Source organism: Pristis pectinata, chromosome 19 (genome assembly GCF_009764475.1).
Source record: "Pristis pectinata isolate sPriPec2 chromosome 19, sPriPec2.1.pri, whole genome shotgun sequence".
In the NCBI taxonomy this organism is placed as follows: domain Eukaryota; kingdom Metazoa; phylum Chordata; class Chondrichthyes; order Rhinopristiformes; family Pristidae; genus Pristis; species Pristis pectinata.
In genome coordinates this window covers 19,149,397-19,177,075 of record NC_067423.1, presented here as the reverse complement: position 1 = coordinate 19,177,075, position 27,679 = coordinate 19,149,397, and the positions used below count along the sequence as shown (strand labels likewise).

The 27,679-nt window shown below is 41.8% G+C and overlaps 1 protein-coding gene across 1 annotated transcript in view; it reads right to left on the bottom strand.

Moving 5' to 3' along the window:
* sbf1 (SET binding factor 1) overlaps positions 1 to 27,679 on the bottom strand; it is a 141,394-nt gene that overhangs the window by 13,652 nt on the left and 100,063 nt on the right. Inside the window, 17 exon segments of the mRNA XM_052033617.1 lie at positions 4,308 to 4,490; positions 4,492 to 4,542; positions 4,728 to 4,859; positions 5,721 to 5,846; positions 7,795 to 7,953; positions 7,956 to 7,982; positions 9,757 to 9,785; positions 9,788 to 9,858; positions 10,059 to 10,189; positions 10,191 to 10,246; position 10,545; positions 10,810 to 10,994; positions 16,017 to 16,154; positions 21,045 to 21,241; positions 24,276 to 24,483; positions 26,030 to 26,166; positions 26,563 to 26,738. Of these exon segments, the coding sequence (XP_051889577.1) occupies positions 4,308 to 4,490; positions 4,492 to 4,542; positions 4,728 to 4,859; positions 5,721 to 5,846; positions 7,795 to 7,953; positions 7,956 to 7,982; positions 9,757 to 9,785; positions 9,788 to 9,858; positions 10,059 to 10,189; positions 10,191 to 10,246; position 10,545; positions 10,810 to 10,994; positions 16,017 to 16,154; positions 21,045 to 21,241; positions 24,276 to 24,483; positions 26,030 to 26,166; positions 26,563 to 26,738 (2,007 nt within the window).

The window sequence follows — 27,679 nt, the reverse complement described above, 5'->3', positions numbered from 1 at the left end:
ATCCACAATCAATTCTTTGGTCTTGCTGACGTTGAGTGCGAGGTTGTTGTTGTGACACCACTCAACCAGCCGATCCACTTCACCCCATACACCTCCTCATCGCCAAGTGAGATTCTGCCAACAACAGTGGTCTCATCGGCGCATTTATAAATGGTGTTTGAGCTGTGCCTAGCCACGCAGTCACGAGTGTAGAGAGAGTAGAGCAGTGGGCTAAGCACACATTCTTGAGGTGCGCCTGTGTTGATTGTCAGCGAGGAGGACATGTCATTACTGATCCGCACTGACTGTGGTCTCCCAGTAAGGAAGTCAAGGATCCAGTTGCAGAGGGAGGTACAGAGGCCCAGGTTTTGAAGCTTGTTGATTAGTACTGAGGGGATGATGGTGTTGAATAATTAGATTCAGATTCCCTAACTCTAACCACTATCAGAAAAAAGGACAGCTGATCAGGTTCAATGATGCACCCTCATCCCTCCCCAGCCTTCCCTTCTAATGGACACAACAATTTCCATCTATAGAGCACCATTAACATACAAAAAAACTTTCCAAGTTTTTTTTGATAACCTTTCTCATTGTCCACTATAGAACCATAGAACCATACAGCACAAAACAGGCCCTTCGGCCCACCGTGTCATGCCGTCCATCAGACCACCCTCACACTACCTAACCCCTTCCTCCCGCATATCCCTCTATCTCACGTTCCTCCATATGCCTATCCAACAAGCTCTTGAACCTGTTCAATGTATCTGCCTCCACCACCACCCCAGGCAGCGCATTCCATGCACCAACCACTCTTTGGGTGAAAAACCTCCCTCTGACATCTCCCCTGAACCTCCCACCCATAACCTTAAAGCCATGACCTCTCGTCTTGAGCATTGGTGCCCTGGGAAGGAGGCGCTGACTGTCTACTCTATCTATTCCTCTCAATATTTTATATACCTCTATCATGTCTCCTCTCATCCTCCTCCTTTCCAGTGAATAAAGCCCTAGCACCTTAAGCCTCTCCTCATATTCAATACTCTCCAATCCAGGCAGCATCCTGGTAATCTCCTCTGCACCCTCTCCAACGCCTCCACATCCTTCCTATAATGAGGCGACCAGAACTGAACACAGTACTCTAAGTGTGGCCTAACTAGAGTTTTGTAAAGCTGCATCATAACCTCGCGGCTCTTAAACTCAATCCCGCGACTTATGAAAGCCAACATCCCATTGGCCTTCTTAACTGCTCTTTCCACCTGTGAGGCAACTTTCAACGAACTGTGAATATGAACCCCCAGATCCCTCTGCTCCTCCACACTGCCAAGTACCTTGCCGTTTACCCTGTACTCTGCCCTGGAGTTTGTCCTTCCACAGTGTACCACCTCACACTTCTCCGGATTGAACTCCATCTGCCACTTGTCAGCCCAGCTCTGCATCCTATCAATATCCCTCTGTAAGCTCCGACAGCCCTCCACACTATCCACAACACCGCCTATCTTAGTGTCGTCTGCAAACTTACTAACCCAGCCCTCCACCCCCTCATCTAAGTCATCTATAAATATCACAAAAAGTAGAGGTCCCAGAACCGATCCCTGCGGGACACCACTAGTCACTGCCTTCCAATCCGAGGGCACTCCCTCCACCACAACCCTCTGCTTTCTACATGCAAGCCAATTCCTAATCCACACAGCCAAGCTTCCTTGGATCCCTCGGCCTCTGACCTTCTGAAGAAGCCTACCATGAGGAACCTTATCAAACGCCTTACTAAAATCCATGTAAACCACATCCACCACACTGCCCTCATCAATCTTCCTGGTCACCTCCTCAAAGAACTCTATCAGGCTTGTGAGGCAAGATCTTCCCTTCACAAAGCCATGCTGGCTGTCCTTAAGCAGTCCATGATTCTCAAGGTGTTCATAAATCCTATCCCTTAGAATCCTTTCTAACAGCTTACCCACCACAGACATGAGACTCACTGGTCTATAATTCCCTGGCCTATCCCTATTACCTTTTTTTGAACAAGGGGACCACATTCGCAACCCTCCAATCCTCCGGCACCACCCCCGTAGACAACGAGGACTCAAAGATCCCTACCAGCGGTTCAGCAATCTCCTCCCTAGCCTCTCGAAGCAGCCTGGGGAAAATCCCGTCAGGCCCCGGAGATTTATCTGTCTTAATATTATTTAACAACTTCAACACATCCTCTCTCTTGATATCAACAACCTCGAGAACATTACCCCTACCAGCACTCCCTTCCACATCATCAAGACCCCTCTCCCTGGTGAATACCGAAGAGAAGTACTCATTGAGAACTTCTCCCACTTCTGCCGCCTCCAGGCAAATTCTACCACCTTTGTCCTTAATCGGACCTACCTTCACCCTAGCCATCCTCCTACCCTTCACGTACTTGAAAAAGGCCTTGGGATTTTCCTTAACCCTACTAGCCAAAGCCTTTTCATGTCCCCTTCTAGCTCTCCTCAGCCCTTTCTTAAGTTCCTTCCTCGCTACCCTATATTCCTCACGGGCCCTGTCTGAACCTTGCTGCTTATACCTCACGTATGTTACCTTCTTCTCCCTAACAAGTCGTTCCACCTCTCTCGTCACCCACGGTTCCTTCACCCTGCCATTCCTTCTCTGCCTCACCGGGACATATTTATCTCTAACATCCTGCATAAGATCCCTGAACATCGACCACATCCCCATGGTACAATTTCCTTCAAAAAGGACATCCCAATTTACACTCCCAAGTTCTCTCCTTATAGCCTCGTAGTTAGCCCCTCCCCAATTGAAAAACCTCTTGTCCTCTCTGCACCTGTCCCTGTCCATGACAATTTTAAAGGTTATGGAGCAATGGTCACTGTCCCCCAAATGCTCACCCACCAATAGATCCTTCACCTGTCCCGGTTCATTTCCTAAAACTAGATCTAACATGGCATTCCCTCTAGTCGGCCTGTCAACATACTGCGTCAGGAATCCCTCCTGGACACACTTAACAAATTCTGTCCCATCTAAACCTTCACAGGAACTTATCAAACAATAAATAGACAAGCTACGATGTGAATAAAGGGTCTAAAAGCTTGGCCAAGGAGGTAGGCTTTAAGGAGGGTCTTAACAGAAGAAAGTAGAAAGGTGGAGAGTTAGGGAGGGAATTCAAGAGCTTTATTGTCAGCCCTGAAGTCACTACTGCTACTAGTGGACCAATTACATTCAAGGATGTTTAAGAGGCCATTAGCACAGATTGCCCAGAATGTTATAGGGCTGCAGGAGCTTTTAGACATTAAAGCAGGTCAGACCACAGAAGGACTTCAAAAAGGTAAGAAGTTTAAAACTGAGGTGTAGGAGAGCTAGGAGAGGGATAATGGGGGGACAGTTTTGGTGTGATTGAGGATGTGAACATCAAATTTTGAATGAATGAGTTCTGAGAGATTAGACGAAGGCTCATTGGCCAGAAGTGTCTTGGAATAATTTGGACAAGAGGTTACCAAGACATGTATGGAGAATTCAACACCACAAAACTTGGGGAAGAGGAGGAGCTGGGTGATGTTACTGAGATGGCAATAGGTGGTCTTTGTGATCACAAGGATAGTAAGTCTGTACTAATTGCAGACTCAAATATTACACTAAAGCCGTGAAAAAAACACTTTTCCTGTGCGCACTGCTCCCAGGGAGATGGTGCAATGAGTGGTCAAGGGTTGAAGTTTATGATAAGAACAAAGGATGATAGCATTGGCCTTCCTAGTGTTTCATTGGAAGAAATTGCTGCTTATTCAATTCTGTATGTTAAACAGGCAGTCTAGAGATACTGTAAGGTCAACAAAGTTGATGGTGAGGTAAAACTAAATGTCAGAGAGATAATCAGATGATGCCCCCCTCACACAGTATGGCAGACAGCAGAATACTTTCATGGATTCTGCACCCACACTTTGGACGTAATAACAGTTGAATAGACCCATGGACTCTCACCCTAGCAAACATAGGGAAAATAGGTTTCTGTTCCACAGAAGCAGAACCTCCACAGGCACAGGTATCTGATTCACAGAACCATCCAGCCATGGCCAGGCTTGGTACATTTTGAATGTGGCACAAATATCAGATAGACTCTTATTATGGACCAATTGTTTGCATCTTCTCAAGGACAAATCAGTACAAACATGCCAGAGGAAGTGACTGCTTGCTGACTTGCATGTGAACAACAAACACAACACAACCACAGGGCTTGAGGGCAGCCCACAACACTGCCCACATACTGAGTTTAGAGCTGACCATCAGATACTGCCCACACACACACACACACACACAAACAGTGATTTAACCCCCAGTAGGAACTTTACCTCCAATAGTTTGCTGATGGCATCTGGTTCTATCTTATTCTGGTTGTCATAACAGGGCCAAACAATCTTGCGCTGTGTCTGAGGAGCCATGGTATCTGTTCTTTCCCCATCATCCACCTGTTCACGTCGACCATATACCAGCTCCCAATCATATGGTGGCCCTTCAGAAAGGGTCTCGTGTGTGGTAATAATCCCAGACCTTCAGATTGGAAATGTTACCATATGGCCTCAAAACCTGCAATTTAAGAGGCTAGAATCAATGGAATTTGTAAACTATCAATTCAATTGGACCAATGTTTAGTGGGATTACCAGAAGTCACTGTTAGATCAATAGTTAATGGGATCATAGCAGCAAACGCATAATAGTCACTTTTTTTTAAGAAAGTTCTCACTTTCACAACAAACAGCAAGAAACCTCACCTCTCCATCTTCAGGTGCATACAGATAATTGAAGAAGATTGGTGTTTTCTTACTTAGCCGGTCAATGTAGTCCCACACAGATTTGTATACGTGTTGGCTTTTTCTCTCACCTTTCTCTTCATACAACAGTCCTGTTGGATGTAGTCAGAGAAAGTATCCTGTAAAACTACATCAGGAGTATTGTGTAATGCATTATTATGGATATTTGTCTACAAGGCAAAATAGGCTGAGCAAGGCCCTATAACCAGATTAATCTTAACTGGTAGGAAACTTCTTCCCATTACAGTTTTTAACATCTTACCAGAATTCCTTCAGTTTATCAGCCTGGCAATGAGTTCTGGAGGACAACCTAAATCAAAAACCTCAGAGCAGCATAACTCAAATTATAATTATGGCTAGCTATAAATTGAAAACAGACAAGATATATTTTTATCCACATTTATTTTAACTCATTCTTCTACCTGCTTACCTCTGGGATCTGGCTCAAGTATTGCCACTCAGAAGATGAGGGATAATCTGGCATCTCAGGGGACTGGATATTGCCTTTTACCACAAACCAAATTTGAGACCAAGGCTTTTGTCTACAAGGCACAATGTGGTGAGCAAGGCTGTAACCAGATTAATTGCATTTTAGTAGGAAGCATCTGGCCATTAACATTGTACTCAAAGACCAGCACTTTCACAGCTCATCAGCCTGTAAACAAGTTCTAGAAGGTGACTTGAAATCAAAAACCTCAGAGCATAAGCAATCAGAACTCTACATAAGACTGCCCAAATCTTTGGGCTTGGGGGCCCTTTTACCAAGACAGCAGGCTGAAACTGTTGCCAGTTTTTCGTGATGCTTGATGCCCTGACAAATGCAAGTATGAATTATAGCAGCTTGCTTATCCATCCTACAACCCCATATTATCCCACACAATCATCATCCTCTGCATGCACTGCCTGCTCCCCCACTCTTAAAAAGACAATTAGAAGCTGGTTGCAGTTTTACCCAAGTTCGATCCTTTCATGATCAGAATCCAGCAGGAAAGTTCGGAAGCGGTTGGACACATAATGATATGCCAGAAATTTCAGGTAGTATAGACTGAACTCAAACTCCATCGGGAACTGCAAATGAATCTGAAAACAGAAAGGAGCCAATGAAGGGAACTGCTCATAGGAAGTGAACAAAGATCCATTGATCTTTTGTTGTTACAGGAACTAGGACTCCATTAATCACTGATTGTCAGTGTGGCCACTGTCTAGTGATGGCCTTACACACATTTTACAGGAAGAAGTGGATGGTAGTGAGATTAAATAGATGGAACAACCATACTGGCTATGGACTGTGAGGACATGCAAGATCTAGAAAGTATGGTAACTGATAGGATGCAGAGCACTCAGTTCAATAGATTGGCTGATTACACTGGGAGTGGAATTGTAACTTAATCTCATCAATTTATATTAATTCCTGAAAGATCCAGTCAGTAAATTAATAATCCAAGTGACCAAGATACTGCTAAGTTACTGAGTAACCAATATTCCTTCTGTCATTTAATTCTATTTAGTGATCACTTATATCTAGTTAAAATGCTGTCATTATTCCAAGATACACTTTGGTACACTTTGGAAGGACAAACTCCAAGGCGGAGTACGAGGTAAATGGCAGTGTTCTGGGCAGTGTGGAGGAGCAGAGGGATCTGGGGGTTCATATTCACAGATCACTGAAAGTTGCCTCACAGGTGGATAGGGTAGTTAAGAAAGCTTATGGGATGTTAGCTTTCTTAAGTTGTGGGATGGAGTTTAAGAGCCGCAAAGTAATGATGCAGCTTTACAGAACTCTGGTTAGACCACACTTAGAGTACTGTGTCCAGGTCTGGTCGCCTCATTGTAGGAAAGATGTGGAGGCATTGGAGAGGGTGCAGAGGAGATTTACCAGGATGCTGCCTGGATTATGAGGAGAGACTAAAGGAGCTAGGGCTTTACTCATTGGAAAGGAGGAGGATGAAGGGAGACATGATAGAGGTATATAAAATATTAAGAGGAATAGACAGAGTGGACAGCCAGCGCCTCTTTCCCAGGGTACCGATGCTCAATACAAGAGGGCATGGCTTTAAGGTAATGGGTGGGAAGTTCAAGGTAGATATCAGAGGGAGGTTTTTTCACCCAGAGAGTGGTTGGTGCATGGAATGCGCTGCTTGGGGTGGTGGTGGAGGCTGATACGTTGGTGAAGTTCAAGAGATTGTTAGATAAGCATATGGAGGAATTTAAGATAGAGGGATATGTGGGAGGAAGGGGTTAGATAGTCTTAGGTGTGGTTTGAAGGTCGGCACGACATGGTGGGCCGAAGGGCCTGTATTGTGCTGTACTGTTCTATGGTTCTAAGATAATAAACTGTTGTGTAATTTCTTTGATGATTTTACAGAAAGGAAAAGAAATTTGCATTTCTCTAATAGCTTTCATGACCATTAGGTTGTCCCAAAGTACTATCACAACCATGTCTAGTCTATGTAGGAAGTGTGGCAGCCAATTTGTATGAAGCAAGCTCCCAATGCAATAATGACAAGATAATCTTGTGACTGTTAATGGGATAAATATTAGCCAGGGCATAGGGATAAGTTTCCATACTCTTTTTAAAATAACACCATTGGTGATTGGATGTTCAACTACGGGAGAAGATTACACCTCAAAGTAAGGATGCAGAAAACAAGACAGTTAATTAATTCACTTAATACTTTGTACATGCCAAAACTGGCGATCATCTAGATGAAAATACTATCTGAACTGGTCAATGTTGCCAACAAAGTAAATAATAAGGAATTAATGATTCGTTAGGTCTATCACTAATCTCATCAGGGTGCTGAAAAGTCCACATAGAATTCAAGACTTTTCCTTGAATTCTAATCAGTGATGGAACCACTGATGCAGAGATAGATGGGAAAGAGAAGACAACAGGGTAAATGGTCTTTGAGCCTTTAAGGACATGGAGCAGAAATCTACAAACTTAGATGGAAAATGATAGGGTAACTCCACATTTCCAACAGTGAAAAAGGCTAAAGAGCTAGAGGCCACTTTACAATGCACCTACCTGATGTACACAGTCAAGAAATTGCAAGAAGACTGGTGTGAAGCCACTGCTCTGACTGGCCATTGTTTGAGCACCACGGTGACTGAAACGGTGCCCAAATGACAGCCATTCCTTCTCAACCAGAAGGCGGAAGCCCTCCAATGTTCTGTAATGTTGGTCATAGACAGCAACTGCACTAAGGAGACTACCTGAAAGCAAGTCAAGACAAGTTAGAATATCCACTGCCCAAATTCTACAGTACAAAAGCTGTTAGGAAAAAGTTAGCTTACAGTTGTGATGGAAAGCTTTTTAATCTCATGGCCTCTGTGTGCCATTAACAGCTCCTCCTAACCCTTTTGGCTTTACTGTCAATTTAAATTATTTGTACCTTGCATTCATCTAGATTCCTTGAGTTCAGCTATTGCTCTTACAACAATTATTCCCATGGTAGCGAGTTCCACATTCTACAGAAGTTTCTCCTGAATTCCAATGGTATATTGGAAAGTACCTTGTATTTATGACTCCTGGTGTTGGGTTCCTTCACTGACAGAAACAGCTCTATAACTTTCATAACCTTAGAAGACCCAACACTTGGTCACCTCCTGGACTTCCCTTACGGGGTAACAGAGCTGAAGTTTGCACAACCTTTCCAGTTAACTATTTCAGTTTAGGTATCATCCTTGCAAATCATTTTGCATCTTCAGCATCTCTAATAATTTTTATATTATGGAGATCATAATGCAGAGAACTCCTAATGCATTTTTGCTATGGTTCTAAACTAACAATAATGTAATTTCTCCGCTTCTGAATTCTATTCTACTGGAAATAAATTTCAGGCTTTTTGCAGTTTTTAATGATGCTTTATTGATATTATACAAATGAAGGTCAAACTCCTATTTAGTATTGGAAAACTTACTGCCAAGGGTTACAACTGATGAAGTATTTTTGAAGTTCGGTCACTGTGTAATGAGAAATGGAAACCAATTTATATATAGCAAACTCTCAGAACAACAACGACTTAATAACCAGTTCTCGTCTTGTGTGGGTTGAGGGATAACTATAGGCCAGACAACAGGGCTAACTCCCTTGCTCTTCTACTAGTCCCATGAGAGGCTGAGTCTAATAGGGAAATGTTCTGCCAGGTACACAACATCCCTTAATGTTTTTGCCAGTAACCATGCACTGATCACAGTAACTGCAGAGGTAACCTGTACAGTGTTCACCCTCACATGGCTCTTACAGGTAGACCCCTCCACCTCCAAATACACTTTCCTTGTCTTGCAAAATCTGCTCCATTAACAAATCAGCTGTGGTGCAGTTAAGGGTGGGACTTTAAAAACATACCACAATGAATCTAAAAAGAGGTTGCTGCACCATCCCTGGGTAACTAAATGGAAGCAAAGAACAGATCATGGAGCATTCTCAATGTAAATATTACCTTCATGATTAACAGTTTGTGAAATGTTTTCCTAGGGAAATTCTAGGACCCTATGGGTAAAAATACTTCCCACTGTAGTATAATGCCAGATGGATGAAAAATTTTCAGGTCAGATAGGGACACAGTTATCTTTGACTCTGCTGGGGTCAAGTGAATCATCAGACAAGATGCTGACCCCCAATCACTTTATATTGTCTCCTGCTAGAAGGTCTGCACAGTCCTGTATGGAGGGAAGCATGGATGCTCATGGAGGTATATGTAGGCATTGGTGTGCTTATGAACACAAAGGCCAGGCCCCTATCAGACATGCTGTCATGCCCTCTTAATACACTCTCAGGAAATATGGTCACTAAGAGAGCAGCTCATAATTGTAGACCCTGAACCCTAAATGCAGTGAGTAGCTTGAGGTTGAAGGAAATTTAAAAAAAAATTCACCATGAAAACATGTTCTTTTCTCTTAAAATGCATTAAAAACAAAATCACAGATCATGTAGGACTCACAAGATGAGCTGATGGTTTTAGGCTGGATAATTAACAGCAGGTACCTGAGTGGTTACATCCCAGCCATCCTCAGACTGATGAGCACCGAAGATCCGTTGTCCAACAATTCAACAACCAGCACTGACACCTGGAGCAACTTGTGCCAACTAGTAAAGGAGAACAAAAAAGGGCAGTCAGAGAGGAGGAAGGTGGGATGGTCAGAGAAGGATGCAGAAAAGAGGAATTAGAGCTGGAGAAGGGATCAGAGCTGGACGAGAGAAATGGGGGTGGTGTCAGAGGTGGAGGAGACAGAAGAGGAGGTGTCAGATTTGGAGGGGAAAATGGAGAGTCCAAGGAGGAAGAGAGCGGTTGAAATACCTGAGAGAGCCAGTCCGATTCCTCCAACGAATGGTAGTAGGACAGGTTAGCATCAGTGGATGCTGAACTTGGCACACATGCCTTCATCAGCTTCTTAAACTGTTTCTTCACTTGTCGGGACATCAAATATCTCAATGGGGACAACCTCCCACTGCTGCAGAGGGTCCTGTTTGCCCCCTAAACAAAGAATGAAATGTTGAGTTTCCTGCCTCTGCAAACTCAGCATATAACTACATAAATTTTGGAAGATGCCGAACTGTCAAGCAACACTAACTTCACTGTCACTATACCCCTATCAGACAACTCTGCCCCTTTCACTTGTATCTTAACTGAACAGAATTCCCGCAGAATGATACATCAAACCATTGGATTCAAAGGATCCATTCTGGGCTCTGCTTCGTATGCAATTATTTAGTTGTTAGTCTACACATTGACTGCAAATTCTACCAAATCCACAGCAGCAGCTGCCAGGGACCCTCCAATGAAAGAGAAACATCATATTTCCTTTTGGGTCTCCAATTCAAACAGCCATTCCACATCACATCCTGAGCTACAGAAAATACCTAAATTCTGACTTAACGACAACGAGTGAGAAGATAACACTCAGACTAGGGCAGAGACATGGAGATGTTCTACTGTCCTTGTATATGTCTTAATTTATGTTCTTTTTCTGTTCATTCTGATTATTCTGGATGAAGATACTTCAAGTTGTCTCAAACACTTAAAGATAGTGTTCTCACTTTTAGCTGAGACTTCTCTCCGATGATGTAAAGGCCGGCTCGCTGCTGCCTGAAATAGTGCGAGTCTGATGGACCTCCATTTGCCTGCGGGGACAACGTCTCTTTGCCTGCTAATCGGATCCCCACATCTGAGCTCAAGGAATAAGCACTCAATCGTCCACTGCCCCGAATACTGCCCCATTTCCCTGGAAAAGAAAGGAAAACCAGCAGTTAATGTTAAGTTGTCATCTCAACTTCAGATTCAACCTCTGCCCTAAACTGTGGCAAGACTACCAGCATCAATCACCAACTCTCTGTGTCACCTCTAGGCTGTTACATGAGAGAGAGGGAGAAATATGGAAGCTGATGGGGAATGTTGTGGATTTTATGCAAGAAGTAGGGGTTTGGAGGCAAAATGAGTGGAGGGGGTGACACCAGGGAAGGGTGGATCGCTGACCCAAAACGTTGACTGATTTCTTTTTCCACAGATGCTGCTTGACTGGCTGAGCTCTTCCCGCATTTGTTTTTGTTTCAGATTCTAGCATCTGCAGTTTATTTGTTTTTGCAAAGTAATAAAGTTTATTGTTGAAAGTGTACAACACATTTTAAATGCCAACATGGTGGCAAAATAGCAATTGTAGGCCTATTGAAAATCAACTGATGCACTTGAAAAACTCAGGTAATGACAGCAAAATGGCAAGTCTGCTTCTAAATTTATCATGAAGACTGTTTTCAGTCATGTCAATCAAAACAATTAAAAGTGCCAAATCATTCATGAAAGGGAGAAAGATAAATGAATAAACTAATTATCTTGGCTAGGATGAAATCACTGGGTGGTTGCATCAATGCAGATTAAAGGTAGTTGGGGGAAGAGACATATTTACACACATGAAAAAGAATCACCAGAAAGTGGAATAGTACGAGAGCACTGACAAGTCACTTAATGTTCTTATCTTCCCTTTTCAAATGCTGGAAGAACAAGTTCAAAAAACTGTAGAACAAAGCAATTTAATGTCAGTGATAGGACTGATAATGGAATTGTTACTCAAATTTTCAGAAAACATCCAGAGGCTGAAAGTATAAGAATAGTCAGGAGAGATTCTAAAACCATGGCGGGATAGAGTCAAATTACAGCAAAATATTAATAAACTTGCAAAATGGACATATAATTGGCAACTAAACTTCAATTATGATAGTAAATTAAGAGATCTTAGACATCATAGAAAACAAATGTCTAAATAGGTTCACGAGGAGGAAAAATCTGTTGATACAGATACACAAATTTCTAAAAGCAACAATGCAAATTAATCAGGTCATTAGAGTGCAAGGGACCATGGAGGGGATGTCACATCTAGATGAATAGCATGCATAGAATCTAGGCTGGACCACATCAAGTACTGTAAACAGTTCTGGTGTCCCTATTATTATAAAAGGCACAGGAGAGGGGATAGAAAGGACTTCATAAGACATTATTCATTTTTGAGCAAAAGTCATTGGCAAGTCCAGCATATTGCCCATCCATATCTGGCTTTCAGAAGGTGTTGGTGAGCTACCTTCTTGAACCAGTGTAGTCTTTCTGGTGAAGATATTCCAGTGCTTTTGGGTAGATTCAGACCCAGTGAAATTAAAGGAACTACTGGATGATATGTTTCTACCTCATTATGGCCTTGCACCTTATTATCTGCCTGCACTGTACTTTCTCTGTAACACCTTATTCTGTATTGTGTTATTGTTTTTCCTCAATGCACTGTTGTAATGAAGTGATCTGTATGGATGGCACACTAAATACTTTTTCCACTGTACCTCGGTACATGTGACAATAACAACCAAATCAATTTACCATTCAGCATGCTGGTGTACAAACATTATAAGCCGATTGACATTTAAATAAGCACAATGTTACCTATTACAGGTTAGTACACCTGGAAGTGATTGCATGAATCTGATGCCCTTGTGTTTTTGATGTAAGAGACTGTAGGTTTGTACGGTGTAAATGCAGTGAACTTGGCAAGTAACTACAATGCATTTTGTGAATGGTACAAAATGCAGCCACAGATCAATGGTGGCAGAGGGGATGACAATCTTCGACTGTTTTTGTTCTGGATGAGCTTCTTGAATTTAGAGCTACTCTCATCCAGGCAAGTCAGAGTATTCTATTATACTCCTGACTTGTGCCCTATAAGAGGCAGATGGTGATAAGGCTTTGGAGAGTCAGGATGGGAGTTACTCAAGATGCCTAGCCTTTGTTCTAGTCTTGTAGCTGTAGTGTTTGTGGCTGCTGCATTCACATTTCTGATTAATGGTGACCCCCAGGATATTGATGACAACGCACTAGAAGATATGAAATTGAGAGATTATGTTTATATAAACAGCAACATGAGTTATAATGGGGAAGGCCAACACTGTACAGAACAGGCTGCATGCAGATGCAAGATTTTTAATATACAATGGATTATATAATACCTGAAATACAGTTAATGGATAATTATGATACACAGATAGTTAATTTCAGCATATTTGCCTCTTGCAGCTTTATCTGCCACAGAGCAAAGGCTTAAGCCACAACTAATTTAGTCAAGAGAGTGCAACAGTAAGAGTTAGAACAGGCAATGTCAGTTTGTACATGCTGAAACAGGTTATTTTTTTGCCTGTGCTTATTCTTGATGTTAGCCCTTTCAACACAAGGGTAATAGGTTATTTTCCTTGTGCTCAAAGTACTATACCTTGAGGCTTTCTCTCCCCTTCGTTGTGACCCTTGGATTTGCCAGAGTGATGACCCTGGCTCTGTTTCCTAATACTGAGAAGGCATAGCATAAAATTAAGTTGAACTTTCTCTAGAAATTAAACATGTCACAATGATAGTCACACATTGAAAACCAGTGACCATACGCAGCATTAATCAGCTGTACAGGTCAGACATACGTCTCAATTAACAAATCACAACAGTTTTGGCACTGCACTAACACTGATAGCAAGCACATTGTTACTCATTAAAGGAACAGCACATATCCACCCAACTCTAATAAAGTTGTCAGGCCATACAGGTGAAGGAGTGATCTTTGAGCAAGCAACTTTACGAGTATTGGTGCAGTGGCAGGTTAGGGAAAGGAACAATCTAGACACTTAGCACCACATCCAATCACTAAAACTTCCAGACTTGCCCATCTTAAGCAGCAATTATTTTGACGTGTATGCATATACAAACAATACTGACACAGTTGGGGAGCTACTAATTCAGAAACAAACTCCAAAGTTTAATTGTAATGCAAATACTGAACACCACTGGCGCAGAGGCTGCTTGTGCATACAATCTATAAAATGCACTGTAACCTCCACCACCGAGGGATGACAAGTGATTCAGGCATCACTGGCAGGCATCCATCCAAACTGCACACAAGCTTCACTGTTCCTTCATCAGTGCTGGGTCAAATCCAAATTACTTATGTTGCAGCTTTATAAAACTCTGGTTAGGCTGCATCTGGAGTACTGCATTCAATTCTGGTCACCCCATTATAGGAAAGGTGTGGAGACTTGAGAGGGTGCAGCCAAGGTTTACCAGGATGCTGCCTAAATTAGAGGGGTGGGGCGGTGGGGGGCTGCTACAAAGAGAGGTTGGACAAACTAGGGTTGTTTCTTTCTGTTTAAAATAAAGGTGTTTAAGAGGCTCTTAAATAGGCAAATGAATATGCAGAGAATGGAGGGATATGGACGCGTGCAAGCAGAACGGGTCATTAGCTTAATTAGTTTGGCATAACATCATGGACTGAAGGGCCTGTTCCTGTGCTGTGCTCTTCTCTGTTCTAGATTATTGTAGGAATACATTCATTAGAAGGACTGCAGCGGTTCAAGGTGGCAATTCACCACAATCTTCCGAAAGGCAAACAGGGATAGGCAACAAATGCTGATTTGACATTTGTGCTTTGAGTCCAAGAATCAAATTACAAATCTTGTTAAGTTCAATAATTTGTGCAGAGATTGGAACTTGAGCGGGGGGTGGGGGCTGGGGGCTGGTTGGTGGAATTAGAATGCACGTCCCATGACTTTTGTTTTGCATCACTTAGGTATAATAATGAGCTCAGAGTTCTCCCTTTATATTATATATTCTATTATATTCCATTGCTCGCAACTGCTAAAAGTCCTGTATGTGCCCGTTTCCCCACCCCCTCTATTCACACCTAATGATTCTGCAGTTTTCCCTCAGCTCTCTACTTTTGTTGTGCTCGTTTGTCAACATTAGAAGACTTATGGCCCCTGCTGACTAAAGCATCAGTGCCGATAGTTCAGTCTAACTGCATCTCTCTCCCATTAACTCTGCTGGAGGGATGCTTCAGTCCAGAAAACAATTATGAAGAATAGGATTATTAATGGTAAAACACCAAGTTAATTATGTGCACGCCCCAGGGATTCAGAGCGACTCTCACCTCCGCGACTGAAAGAACTTGGCACATCTTCCTTTCCACCCATCACCTGTTTCATCAGCACACCAATCTTTGGCTGCCTCTGTTTATCAGATGAGTCTACAGAACATAACAGAAGACAGGTCAAGAACAGATTCCCCAGAGTAGAATAGGATACAAATCCAGTAAAGGAACCCAGAATAAAGCATGAGACAGGTCAAGTAAAGTTCCCCCAGAATTTAACAGGACACAAATCAAGGAAAGGTTTGCTATCAGCAGGGATACGGAAGGATATAGTACAATAGCATTTAGAGGGAGAGTTGATGGCTGAAAGACAAGAGATCAATCTTCTTAAGTGTCATTCATGCCAAAGAACATTGAGAGAAATATGCAACGTTTCCACCATCTTCTCGGGAAAGTACCCAATAATCCAACTGTTCTCTAATTTAAGGGTTTCATTCAACTTTAAACGGTGTAGTCTTACTTTTGCATTGCTTTTGTATTCAAGTTTTAAGATAGAAACATGCCTTTTTAAATGGTGAAGTGGCCATTTTGGGGTATTTAAAATTAAAGGAGTGGCTGAAGTACGAGTTCAGAAATTCTTGACTTTGGACATGGTTGGGTAGTTGGGAAGCACAAGTACATCAATCACAAACTTGAGCAATATTAGATACAGTCATGAAGGATGACCAGAATTGCACCCATACTTAGAATACCCGAACCATTAGCCGGCTGTTTTAGTATAGCTTGCAGTTCAATGCCTTCCAGATGCAGCCAATCCACATTTTACCCCATTGATAACTTCTTGGCAAAAAGGAAGATCTCACAAACCTGAACTGTTCATGTGAGCAGAAGTGAAGCCGCTGAGTGTGTTGCGCCCACCCGTGTCTGCATAGTGAGGCATGGAATTGATCACTGCCTGGAGATACTTCTCTTGCTCTAAACTGGTAGAGTCTGTCTGAGAAGGACCTGAAACAGAAAAATAAATTTTTGAAAAGCAAAGTAGGTAGTTTACATAGACACAAATTAGGATGATAACGTAACACAATCTGATAAAAATCACAATGAAAGAGAAGAGTCCAGTTAAAATTTCTCTTGATGCCTAGCATCTGGTTGTGGTGACGCAAAGGCTCAGTAAAACGAAGTCAATAGAAATCAGGGACAATTCTTAGTGAAGAAAAACATCTGCACAAAACAAAGAATTTACTTTTTGTTGGAATGTCAGCATCACTGGAAATTATCAATCCCTAAATGCCCAAGTCAAAGAGCTGGTCACTGACTTCAGGAAAGGGGATGGTGTACATGCACCTGTCTACATCAATGGTGCTTAGGTCGAGAGGGTTGAGAGCTTCAAGTTCCTGGGTGTGAACATCACAAACAGCCTGTCCTGGTCAAATCACATAGATGCCACAGCCAAGAAAGCTCACCAGCACCTCTACTTCCTCAGAAGGCTAAAGAAATTTGGTTTGTCCCCTTCGACTCTCACCAACTTTTACCGATGCACCATAGAAAGCATCCTATCTGGATATATCATGGCTTGGTACGGCAACTGCTCTGCCCAGGACCGCAAGAAGCTGCAGAGAGTTGTGGACAGAGCCCAGCCCAGCGTATCACGGACACCAGCCTCCCCTCCTTGGACCCTGTCTTTACCTCTCGTTGTCTTGGTGTAGCAGCCAGCATAAATCAAAGACCCCACCCACCCGGGACATTCTCTCTTCTCTTCCATCGGGTAGAAGATACAGGAGCCTGAGGGCATGTACCACCAGACTTAAGGACAGCTTCTACCCCACTGTGATGAGACTACTGAACGGTTCCCTTATACAATGAAATGGACTATGACCTCACGATCTACCTTGTGGTGACCTTGCACCTTATTGCACTGCACTCTCTCTGTAGCTGTGGCACTTTACTCTGTACTGTTATTGTTTTTACCTGTACTAGATCAATGAACTTTGTACTAAGTCAATGTAACTGCACTGTGTAATGAATTGACCTGTACGATCGGTGTAAGACAAGCTTTTCACTGTACCTCGGTACAAGTGACAATAATAAACCAATACCAACAGTCGATGGTGGTGAGCCATCCTCCTGGAGAAGGTACTATGACAGTGTTGTGACAATGAGAGTGCAGTTCTTCGTCTCAGTCCCAGGAGATCACCATAGAACATCCTCAGCACAGCAGCCTATAACCAACCAGCTGTAGCTAATTTATTTTCCTTCTAAAATATCGACCAAGAAAGTAGCCCAGGAGAGATCTATCAGAATGATACCTAGACTCAAATGATTAAATTACAGGCTGAAGTTACACAATTAATTCTCTGGAATTCAGTCATTTTTTTCTTTTTAGGGATAATTTGATTAGTTTTCTAGATATTAAGGGAAACTGATGGGTTTGGTGATAGGAGACAGAGGGTGGTGGCGGAAGGATGTTTCTCTGGTTGGAAGACTGACTAGTGATGTACAGCAGGGATCAGTGCTGGAATCTTTGTTGTTTATGATATATATTGAAGACGTGGATATGTATACAGGCGGTGCCATAAGTTTGCGGATCACACAAAAATTGGTGGTTGTGGAAGGTTGTCTAAAACTTCAGCAGGATATAGATTAGATGGAAAGTTGGGCAGAGCATTGGCAGATGGAATTTAATCTCGACAAGTGCAAGGTGACAAATTTCGGGAAGTCAAACAGAGATAGGACATAGTAAATTGTAGGGCACTAAGCAATGTTAAACAGAGAGAGACCTATGGGTCCAAGTCCATAGTTCCCTGAAAATTGTAACACAGATTGATAGGGTGGTGAAAGAGGCATATGGCATGCACAACTTCATAGGTCAGGGTACGGAATATAGGAATTGGGACGTTATGTTGTAACTTTACATACAGTGGTTAGAACACACTTGTCTGGTCACACTACTACAGGAAGGATGCAATTGCACTGGAGTGTAGAGGAGATGTACCAGGATGTTGGCCTGGATTGGAGGCCTAGTTATGGAAAGAGACTGGGTAAGACTAGGTTTGTTTTCCCTGGAGTGGAGTGAAGGTGGCTGAGGGTTGACCTGATGAAGGTATATAAAATAAGAGGCAGAGATAAGGTAGATAGAATCTTTTTTCCATGGTTGGGATATCAAAAACAAGAGTGCATAGGTTTAAGATGAGAGGAAGGATTTTTAAAAAGGGGATTTAAGAGGAAGTTGGGGAAGTTTTTATTTTGTTTTACATGCAGAGAGTGGTTGATATCTGCCAGAGGTAGTGGTGGAATCAGATACAATCAGTATGGTTAAGAGGCATTTAGACAGATACTTAAGTAGGCAAGACGTAGAAAGATACAATCCAAATGTGGGCAAATGGGGTTAGTGTAGATGGGTAAAAAGGTCGGCATGAATGTGGTGGGCCGAAGGGCCCATTTCTTTGCTGTACAACTCTATGTCTTGATGGCTCTCGATTGAGAAAAATGACTTCCAATGGCTGGGGATCCTAGGACGACAAGACATACTTTAGGCTTCTCAAGGATGAGGTTTGACCAACAATTCTACATACAGAAGGAGAAGATATTTGGAACACACTTCCACAAAGAGTAACTGGTGCTGGGTCAATTGTAAATTTTAAATATGGATGCCAGGTATAGATAGAACCCAGTTCAGTTATGATTTCACTAAATGGTGGCACAGGCTGGAAGTTGTTGTTCTGTACTCCAATAAAGTCAAGCAGTAGGGACGATCACTGATATTTGTGCAGTGTTCAGCTTAATTCACAACCCAGTAAATGAAGCAGTCTATGCTACATACAGCATAATGTGGTCGATATTTGGCAAATAATATTCACATCAAACTAGTGCCAGACAATGGATATCTCCAACAAGAGGGAGTTTAATCACCTCCTTTTGACATTCATTACACTAAAGCCCACACCGTCAATGGCCTGAAACTTAACTGAACTGACCTTGCAAATCCCTGGCTAACTAGTGCAAGTAAGGTTCACCTTCCAAACCCCAAAAACATCTCCAGTATTCACAATGCACAAGTTGGGCTTGTGACGAAATACTCTCCACTTGATTGGGTTGGCACATCTGCATCAATCACATTTGATGCCTTCCAGTACAATGATGCACAACATGCAGCCTGCAGGTCACATTTGACCTCTGTGGTAGATTACAACAGACTGGTCACATTCACTAGTCTCCTTCCTACACTTACTCTGCAGTGACAACTTCACTTCCAAGTCAATATCATTTTCAGTAAGGCCCTATAAAGCCAGCACCATCGCACTGAAAATGCAGGCCCTGCCCTCAGAAAAATTAGGATGGCTGGAGAAGTCACACCCTTCCCGAGGCTTACTGTCTGTCAAAGCTATCAAAAGGACCCAAATTGTCTCTGAATGTCCAACTTTTAACTTAAAAGATGCTACACACCCCTGTCTATATCAATGGTGTGGAGGTGGAGATGGTCGAGAACTTCAAGTTCCCAGGTGTAAATTATCATAAACAATTTGTCCTCTCCAGCCATGTGGACACTGACTAAGGAAGAACATAAATGCCTCCATTTCCTCAGAAGGCCAAGGAAATTTGGCACATCCCCAATGACTCTCACCAATTTTTTTCTTTACAGATAGAAAGCATCTTTTCCAGATGTATCACAGCTTGGTACAGCAACTGGTCTGCCCAAGATGGCAAGAAATTGCACAGTTCCCGCTGCCACGGGAAAGCAGCCAAAATAATCAAGGACCCCTCCCACTCCAGTTATTCTCTTTTATCCCCCCTTCCATCCAGAAGATACCACAGCTTGAGAACATGTACCACCAGGCTCCAGGACAACTCCTATCCCACTGTTGCAAGATTCTCAAACGGACCTATCATATGTTAAAGATGAATTCAATTTCTCAATCTACCTCGTCATGGCCCTTCCATTTTGTCTACCTGCACTGCACTCTCTCTGTAACATTATATCCTGCATTCTGTTTTTGTTCCTTTTATACTACCTTACACTTATGTATGGAATGATCTGTCTGGATGGCACGCAGACGAAAACCTTTCACTGTATCTCAGTACGTGACAATAACAAATCAACTACCTGCAATTAAATCCTTTCTTAGAGCTATTTCTCACCATCAAAATAAAATCATTGAACCTGCAACTGGTTTAGTAAGCAGATTTCTCAGTGTAATTGAACAAGAAATTACCACTCCTAAACTGGATTCCATAAAGAGTCCAATACTGGAACATGATAGAATAACTACAGCAAAGACGTCACGAGAAGTTAGGACTTCAGTGATTGAATGAGCCAACTTCAGAAGTGATTTGGATTGTCTGTCTGATTCTCCATGCATAAAAATTAAGCATCACTGATGCAAAACAGAACAGATTGTTGATCGGTACCCTCTGTGGCCAAAAGGTCCACCATCTCCACCAGCTGAAATCTGTCCAGAACATTTGCATCTCCACTGCCCACACTCACATCAGCAATCTACTCCACTCCACCATTTATTTAACTCTTTCTGAATGCTTAACACTCACTGTCTGTGAGCTGTTATACACATATTCTCAACGTTGCAAATAACTGTTTCTTTAACTGTTACTGCTTGCAATCTGTAATTGTCACAGACCACTTCCTTTATAGTTCATTGTGGGTAACACCCATAATGTCAATGCGTGCTATGGTTAAGTGTCTGTGGCACACACAGTCTCATCCTTTGTAATTGTACAATTGTTGCAACTCCAGCTTCCACCGACTGTAATACATTTCTGAGCCAGTAACGCAAATTCCCACTTGTATTAAAGGTACATTCCTCCCTCACTTCACCCATGCTCCCACTTACACCAGTGCTATACTGTATTTCTGCCTCACATTGACATTGTGGTTAGTACCTGCAGTTGGTGCATTCTGGGATTTGAAGAAGCCAACAACACTCTTCCCATGCAATCCAGCTGATCGCAGAAGCACTGCCTTAGTGCGCGAGTTCCTCCAACAGACAACGGGGAAGCGGCTCTGTCTGTAACACCGTGATATGCGCTGCATTGTGCTGTCTTGTATAGTCTGTGGGATAATCAGGAGGCTGGGGTAACTGGAAGGGAAAAATATTGGGTTAACCAAGATTCTAAACTTCCAACGTCTAAATACAGTAGAACTTTCAGACATAGTAATACCACTAAGGGTCTCTGCTTTCAGATCTTGCAACTTTGCACCTTAATTCAAGCCAGTCAATGGACTTATCCAGTACTCAAAAAAAACAACAGCTTTCACATCTCTCTCAGGCCCTTATAGTACATTTACATTTTGTTTTGAAGTACAATTTTCTTCAACAATGCAACACCCCTTTAAATGTTGAAATGTAGGAAATAGAACAAGCAATTTGCACACTGCAAGCTCTTATAAGTACTAATGCGATAATAAGTAATTTCCTTTTAGTTTTTAGTGGAGGGATAAATATCGGATGCTCAGGTTTATTTAATGGGTAGCGAACCCAGAAAATCAGAGAGATCTCTAATAACCAAGATGCAGCTAAAACTCATGGATACGTTGTCCTAATTGGAGATAACATAATAGCTATGGAAACAAGGGACATAACGAACACTGAGACTGAAATAAAACTTAATCAAAATTTAATTTATTTGATTAAGGTAAAGAATAAGGGTCCAAACACACTAATACAGGATTCTAACTATCACCTAAAAGTGGAAGGGGAGAAGAAAAAAAATAAGTAGGCAAATCTGTGTGATAAGTAAACCACACTGTATAATAAATATTGAAATCTCAATCATTTCAAATTCAAACTGGTGAAAGTAAAGAGGAATAGGAATGGAAGTTTTCCTGTCCAACAAGAAATAGAAGACAGCAATCATTACTGGATTTAGTAATGGGAAGTACTCAACAACTTATAAACAAAGCATACATTGGGGGGGGGGGGGGGGGGGAGAAGAGGGGGAATTTGAAGCACCAACAACCTCAATATAAGCTTTAAAATAATGATTAAGAAATGTGCAAATAAGACTAAAACCTGCAGTAGCCCAATTCTCCCAAAGCACCAGGCTCTGTAGTTGTACAACTCAAAAATGAGCAAGAGATTGTTGATGCATAAGGTGGATAAATGCTCCTGTCTCAATAAAAATAGAAAATGCTGGAAAAATTCGGTAGGCCAGGCAGCATTTGTAGATAGAGAAATATCAGAACAAACAAAAAAATAGAAATCAAGCACATTAAGTTGTAGAGACAGAAGTAGAGAGAACAAAGGGAATGTTTGTAAATTTCCAACATTTTGTGCTTCTATTTTAGATCTCCAGCATCTACAGGTTTTGCACTTTTTGGCTCCCTACTCTTCAACCTTCCATCCCAGGGTTCAGAATAATTCAACACTGAAGAAACTCTGCTCCTCTTTGCAATGGAATTTCCATCTCTTTTGCTTTGTTCACCCTTGGTTTCTGTTTCCCTTCTCATCTTTGACAAGTTGTTGACCAAAACTCACTTCCCCAGCCATATTTCTTTCCTTTGCAAATATCTGCAGCTCCACTCATTCCACATGAACTTGAAATGAAATTTCACCACTTAAAATTCAGATCCAGCCAGGGCACAACTATGCAATGTTTCTCAAGCACTGTTCTCACCACATCCTGAAATCCATACTTAAAGCCTTGAACTGGTACATGCACCGTGACCTCTCTTTCTCTGCAACAACACTGACTCACTCTCTCAAAGATGCCATGGTTCACAGCTCCACTTTGTTCTTCAGCACATTCAGTGCTGCAACAAATGGCTTCCTTCCTTTCAGACACCTGAACTTCAATAGCTCTTGAATTCTAATACCCTTCTGGATAAATAAAGCAACCTGGTTGCTGGGACTAAGAGTTAATCACCATAGCAACCCTAATCTCATCCTATCAGAGATATTCCCTTTGTTCTATCCATCTCTGCAACATAAAACTAACCTTTCACTTTTCCCAATTCTGGACCTCAAACATCAACTGTTTCTCATTTGTTGCCATTTCAATGTAGCACACTATAAACACACCCAACAAACACTCTGCCCAACAACTATAGCGACACAAAACACTGAAGATGCAGGGTTCTGACCCGAAATGTTGACAATTCTTTTCCTCCCACGGATGCCTCTCAACCTGCTGAGTTCATCCAGATTGTTTGCTGCCCAACAACTATATTTCTTAATTAATTGCAATTAGTTTCAAATAATTCCTAGACTCACTACTTGGATTCAGATGTCACCTGCTTCATAAGCCTGTCTGGGGTTCAACATAGCAAATTCTTCTTCAAGTCCCTGACTCAGGGTCATCTTCTGCAATGGTTGGTCTCTGGAGTTATTGCTATTGGTTATCCTGTGAGGTACTTTTCTATACATTCCTCTGTATATCTTCCAGAGGAAATCTGGTTCCTTATTACCAATTGCATAGCTACAAATCAATTGCTTTTCCACAGATATACTTGTTTCACTAATTTCTTTAAATTTCTGCTAACACCATTCCATACTCATCTTAGCCACCTGTTGTCCAATTAATATGTGTATTTATGGTTTTACAATTTAACAGATTATCTGTTACAGTGTCTCAAGTGGTTTGCTCATATCAGAACATCTTTATCTGCTTGATGTGCTCAGGACGATCTTGTAGAGCTGCGTCAGCACAACTCTACTGCCGCAAGTTGATGCTAACTAGATGTCAATTATGTGACCCTCGTTCACATTGCATTCTTTATTCTGCTGCACACTACACTTTTCACAGATGCTATCAGACCTGCTGAGCTTTTTTCAGCCTTTGTTTTGTTAAATTTAAGGTTTCCAGCTTCTGTTTTTTTTTATTATTTCTAGAATAGATCAGCTCAGTTGCAAGTTCTCTCATAGATGTTTCTCAGTTGCTGGAACTGGGCCAAGTCCCTGGGGACTGTGGTTTCCATCTTTAAGCAAGAGTGGAAGTCCTGTGCACTCTTACTGAAAAGAGTTTGAAAGCACTATGAGTAATATAAGCAAGTAGCATCAACTAAATACTTATGTGGCACTCAAATTATTCTTCTTAGAAAACTTCAAAATTTGTTTTATAAAATGACACAACCTGAGAGTTTCTCTACCAAATTGGGATTATACACAAACTCACCTCTTGCAGACCCCATACATGCGATTCACTGTTGTTATACGGAACGGTTCGTTCTTTGACCGTGTCAAACTATTACTGAGTGTGCCCAAGCCCAGGCGCTGATAGTCACGACAACAAGCTCGCTCTACCATGTGGCTCATGGTTGATTTATCTGATGATCTAATTGTGCTGGAAAGTGTCAGTGCAGTTTGTTCCATCTCCTCTGAAACTACAGAAAAGAAAATTGTATCATGTAGGGGTGAGAACGATAGCTGCACATAATGCATGTTGAGTGTTTTCAGAAAAAGCGTGAATATTGCAGGGTGCTTGATCAGAGTGGCACTGAATCAATGCCGCCCTGTGGGAGGGTAAGTGCAATATACCTGCAGAACTGTCCCTCCTCTGAATGCAACACCCCTACAGAATGGGCCATTTGAATTTGCAGCACTTCAGTAATGCAGTGTTCTTTACAAACATGCCCCTTTGTTGTGCAGTGCTCCATCAGTAACAACATCACAAATAGGAGTACTTCCTGAATCCCAACAGCCCATTCTGCCATCTCATAGTATGGCCGATCCTCTGCACTAATCCACTTTCCCATGCATTTCCTGCAACATCCGAAATTTTATTTGATCTTGGTCAACTCTGAAATTTCTCATAACCCCCTTCTCCTGAGACCCTCTTCTCCAAGTCCAGACCTTCTGCAAAAACAAAGAGCCTCTCAGTACCCAGCCTGTCAATCCCTCTCTGAATCTTATGTGTTTTATTGAGATACTCTCATTTTTCTAAACTCCAAATCAATTCTACTGGATCTCTCCTCAGATTTCAGGGACAATGCGGTTATCCTATTTAGTACATTTACACCTCACCACCTCCAAAGTACATCCTCCTTTGGAGGTGGAGACAAAATCTCCACTGTACATGGCAAAACTGTAACAAGGATTTCCTCACTCCAAACCACCAGCAGCAGATGACAACAAACTATTTGGCCTCCTAACTGCTTGCATTAACTGCATGTTGATTTTGTGTTTCATGAACCAGGTGCAAAAAATGCCATTTTCTCACATTTATAAAATTGTTTAAATATTCTTCCTACCAAAGTTAAAACCCTCACTTCATATCCTATCTGCCATCTTATTTTCATTTGCTTAACACGTCTGCAACGCTCTATGCACGTTCTCTGTTCTCCTGATAGCTCACTTTCCTACCTTGGCTTGAATTAGCAGTAAACTGTAAAGCACTCCCTTCTTTTACCCAAGTGATCAATATAGAGTAGAATTAGCTGATGACCCAGTACTTGTCCTCATTGTAGCCCCAGTAATAGCCTAGCAACCTGCAAATAGCCTTTTATTTTCTACCAGCCCAGGATAATATACAACCCCAATTCTGAGAGATAAACATGTACAAGTATTTTGAGTGGTACTTTACTGTGTGCCATTTTAAAATCAAATAGTCTCATCTTCCCTACATGTTACTTCCTCAAAACCTCTCAGATTTGTCAAACATGACTCAACTTCTATAAAGCCACATTGTGAATAAGTGCCCTAATAGCACATCCTGAATGAAGATCAGCTTCTTTACTTTTGCCTAGCAGATTCAACAGAAAGTACCATTGCTATCCACTCAGTCCACCTGGTGCTGCTCCCTCACATAGTGGGCATGGACCACCAGACCTGCACACTTCCTCACAGTGGGCAAGGACTGGCAAGCAACATGCCACATTGAGATTCCCAGAGAAACAGGCTGCGATCCACTTGTACAGGAAAAGCACATACCAGAAATTTGGTCTAGGCTGTCACCATGTGCAGGAATGCCTCGTTGGTCCATTGTTGGAGGTGTGAACTTCTTCCTGGTAACATACTGCCTCCCAATTGTTTTCTTCGCATTCTTCATGATATTTTTCGACTTGGTTCTGAACAGATTGAATCACAACTCATTTTAATTTCAAAAGAAACTGATTTCTGTTATCAATTTACTCTGAAATAATCGAAGTACAAAGAGCCAGCATTGATTTTGAAGATGCATTACTCTAAACCATAGGGATCAAAGGCCTGAGCCTAACATCTCATACTGTGAAGCCTTGGTTTTTCTCTGTGGAGCCTTGAGGGGTATCAAGCAACAGGCAGAATTTAAAAAAAAATCACCACATTCGGCAACAAATTGAGGAGTCTTTATTATGGATTCAAGTCAGAGTGGAATCAGAAGCCTACGCTTTTCTGTGGAGCCAGAGCTGCAGTGAAGTCTAACCGGATTGAGACCTGGTGGCATAATGTGGTTGCATGCTCTCTAACACACCTCTCCAACTCACCTCAGTGATGGGTTCTTCTCCTTCTGCTTTGACTCTGTTACTTGTTTAGCTGACTGGCCAACAGTGAAGGCAAAGCTGTTGTGCACATACTGTGGATATCTTTGCTTGTGGATTTGCTTCCGAAATAGTTCAATCATCTCAGATCCCACCTCTTCGTCAAAAGCTATTTTCATCAACTGTAGGAAATGATAAAAGAACACAGTCTTGGAATTTCTTTTCTCTGGAGCAAGAGACACTGTCTAGCGCATGGGATACTCTCTGCTAAAATTCTTCCTTTTAAATAAAGTGATTCAATTTGATTTTTTTTAAAAAAAGTAGTTGACTGTCAAGTCAAGCATATACAGAGGAGTACTGGGCAGAAGCCAATTGCTTTGGCTACTGGCTAAATATAAGTCATCTCCCTTGTATTTTCTGTCTTAATTGCACCTCATTGCAGGATGATTCATTGAGATAAATCACCAGGCAATTTGCTCACCTGACCAACGAACACTTCCCTAAATTCTATTGAGACTAGAAATTCCTGATTTTTTTTTATTCTTGTAGGGGTGTATCAAAAGAGTAGAATTCAATGTAGCAGAAAATATGCAAAATTGTATTGAAGGAACTCATTGGGAAAACAGAAAATATGCTGGGAGATTATTTGAATTAAATTGAGAATGTAGTAAAAGGGATCAAGCCATCAAATTGTAAAAGACAAATATCAAGGATTTTATTCACAAAATAACAAATGGATCAAATGGGCCCACCCAGCAGTGATGGCCATAAATGCTTTAACAAATAATCAAACAGTACACTAATAATCATTCATAAAGAGTCCAAAAGTCATTCCTTATCTATCCAAGTTTGGATACTATACTCTTTCCTGGTGTTAAAGTCCAGATGCTCCCATTTATGGTGAATAAAGAGATTTATACTCATGCAGTGCCATGTGCACCCATTTAAGGACATCCCAAAGGGAGTTTACAGAAAATTAAGTACTTTGGAAGTATAATCACAGTTGTAATATAGAACAACGCACAGCCAATTTACATACACCAATGCAATAAGGAGCAAGTAATTCGTTTGGGTCTTCTTGATCTAAAATATTATACAAATAGTAAACAATGAACTATCTTCC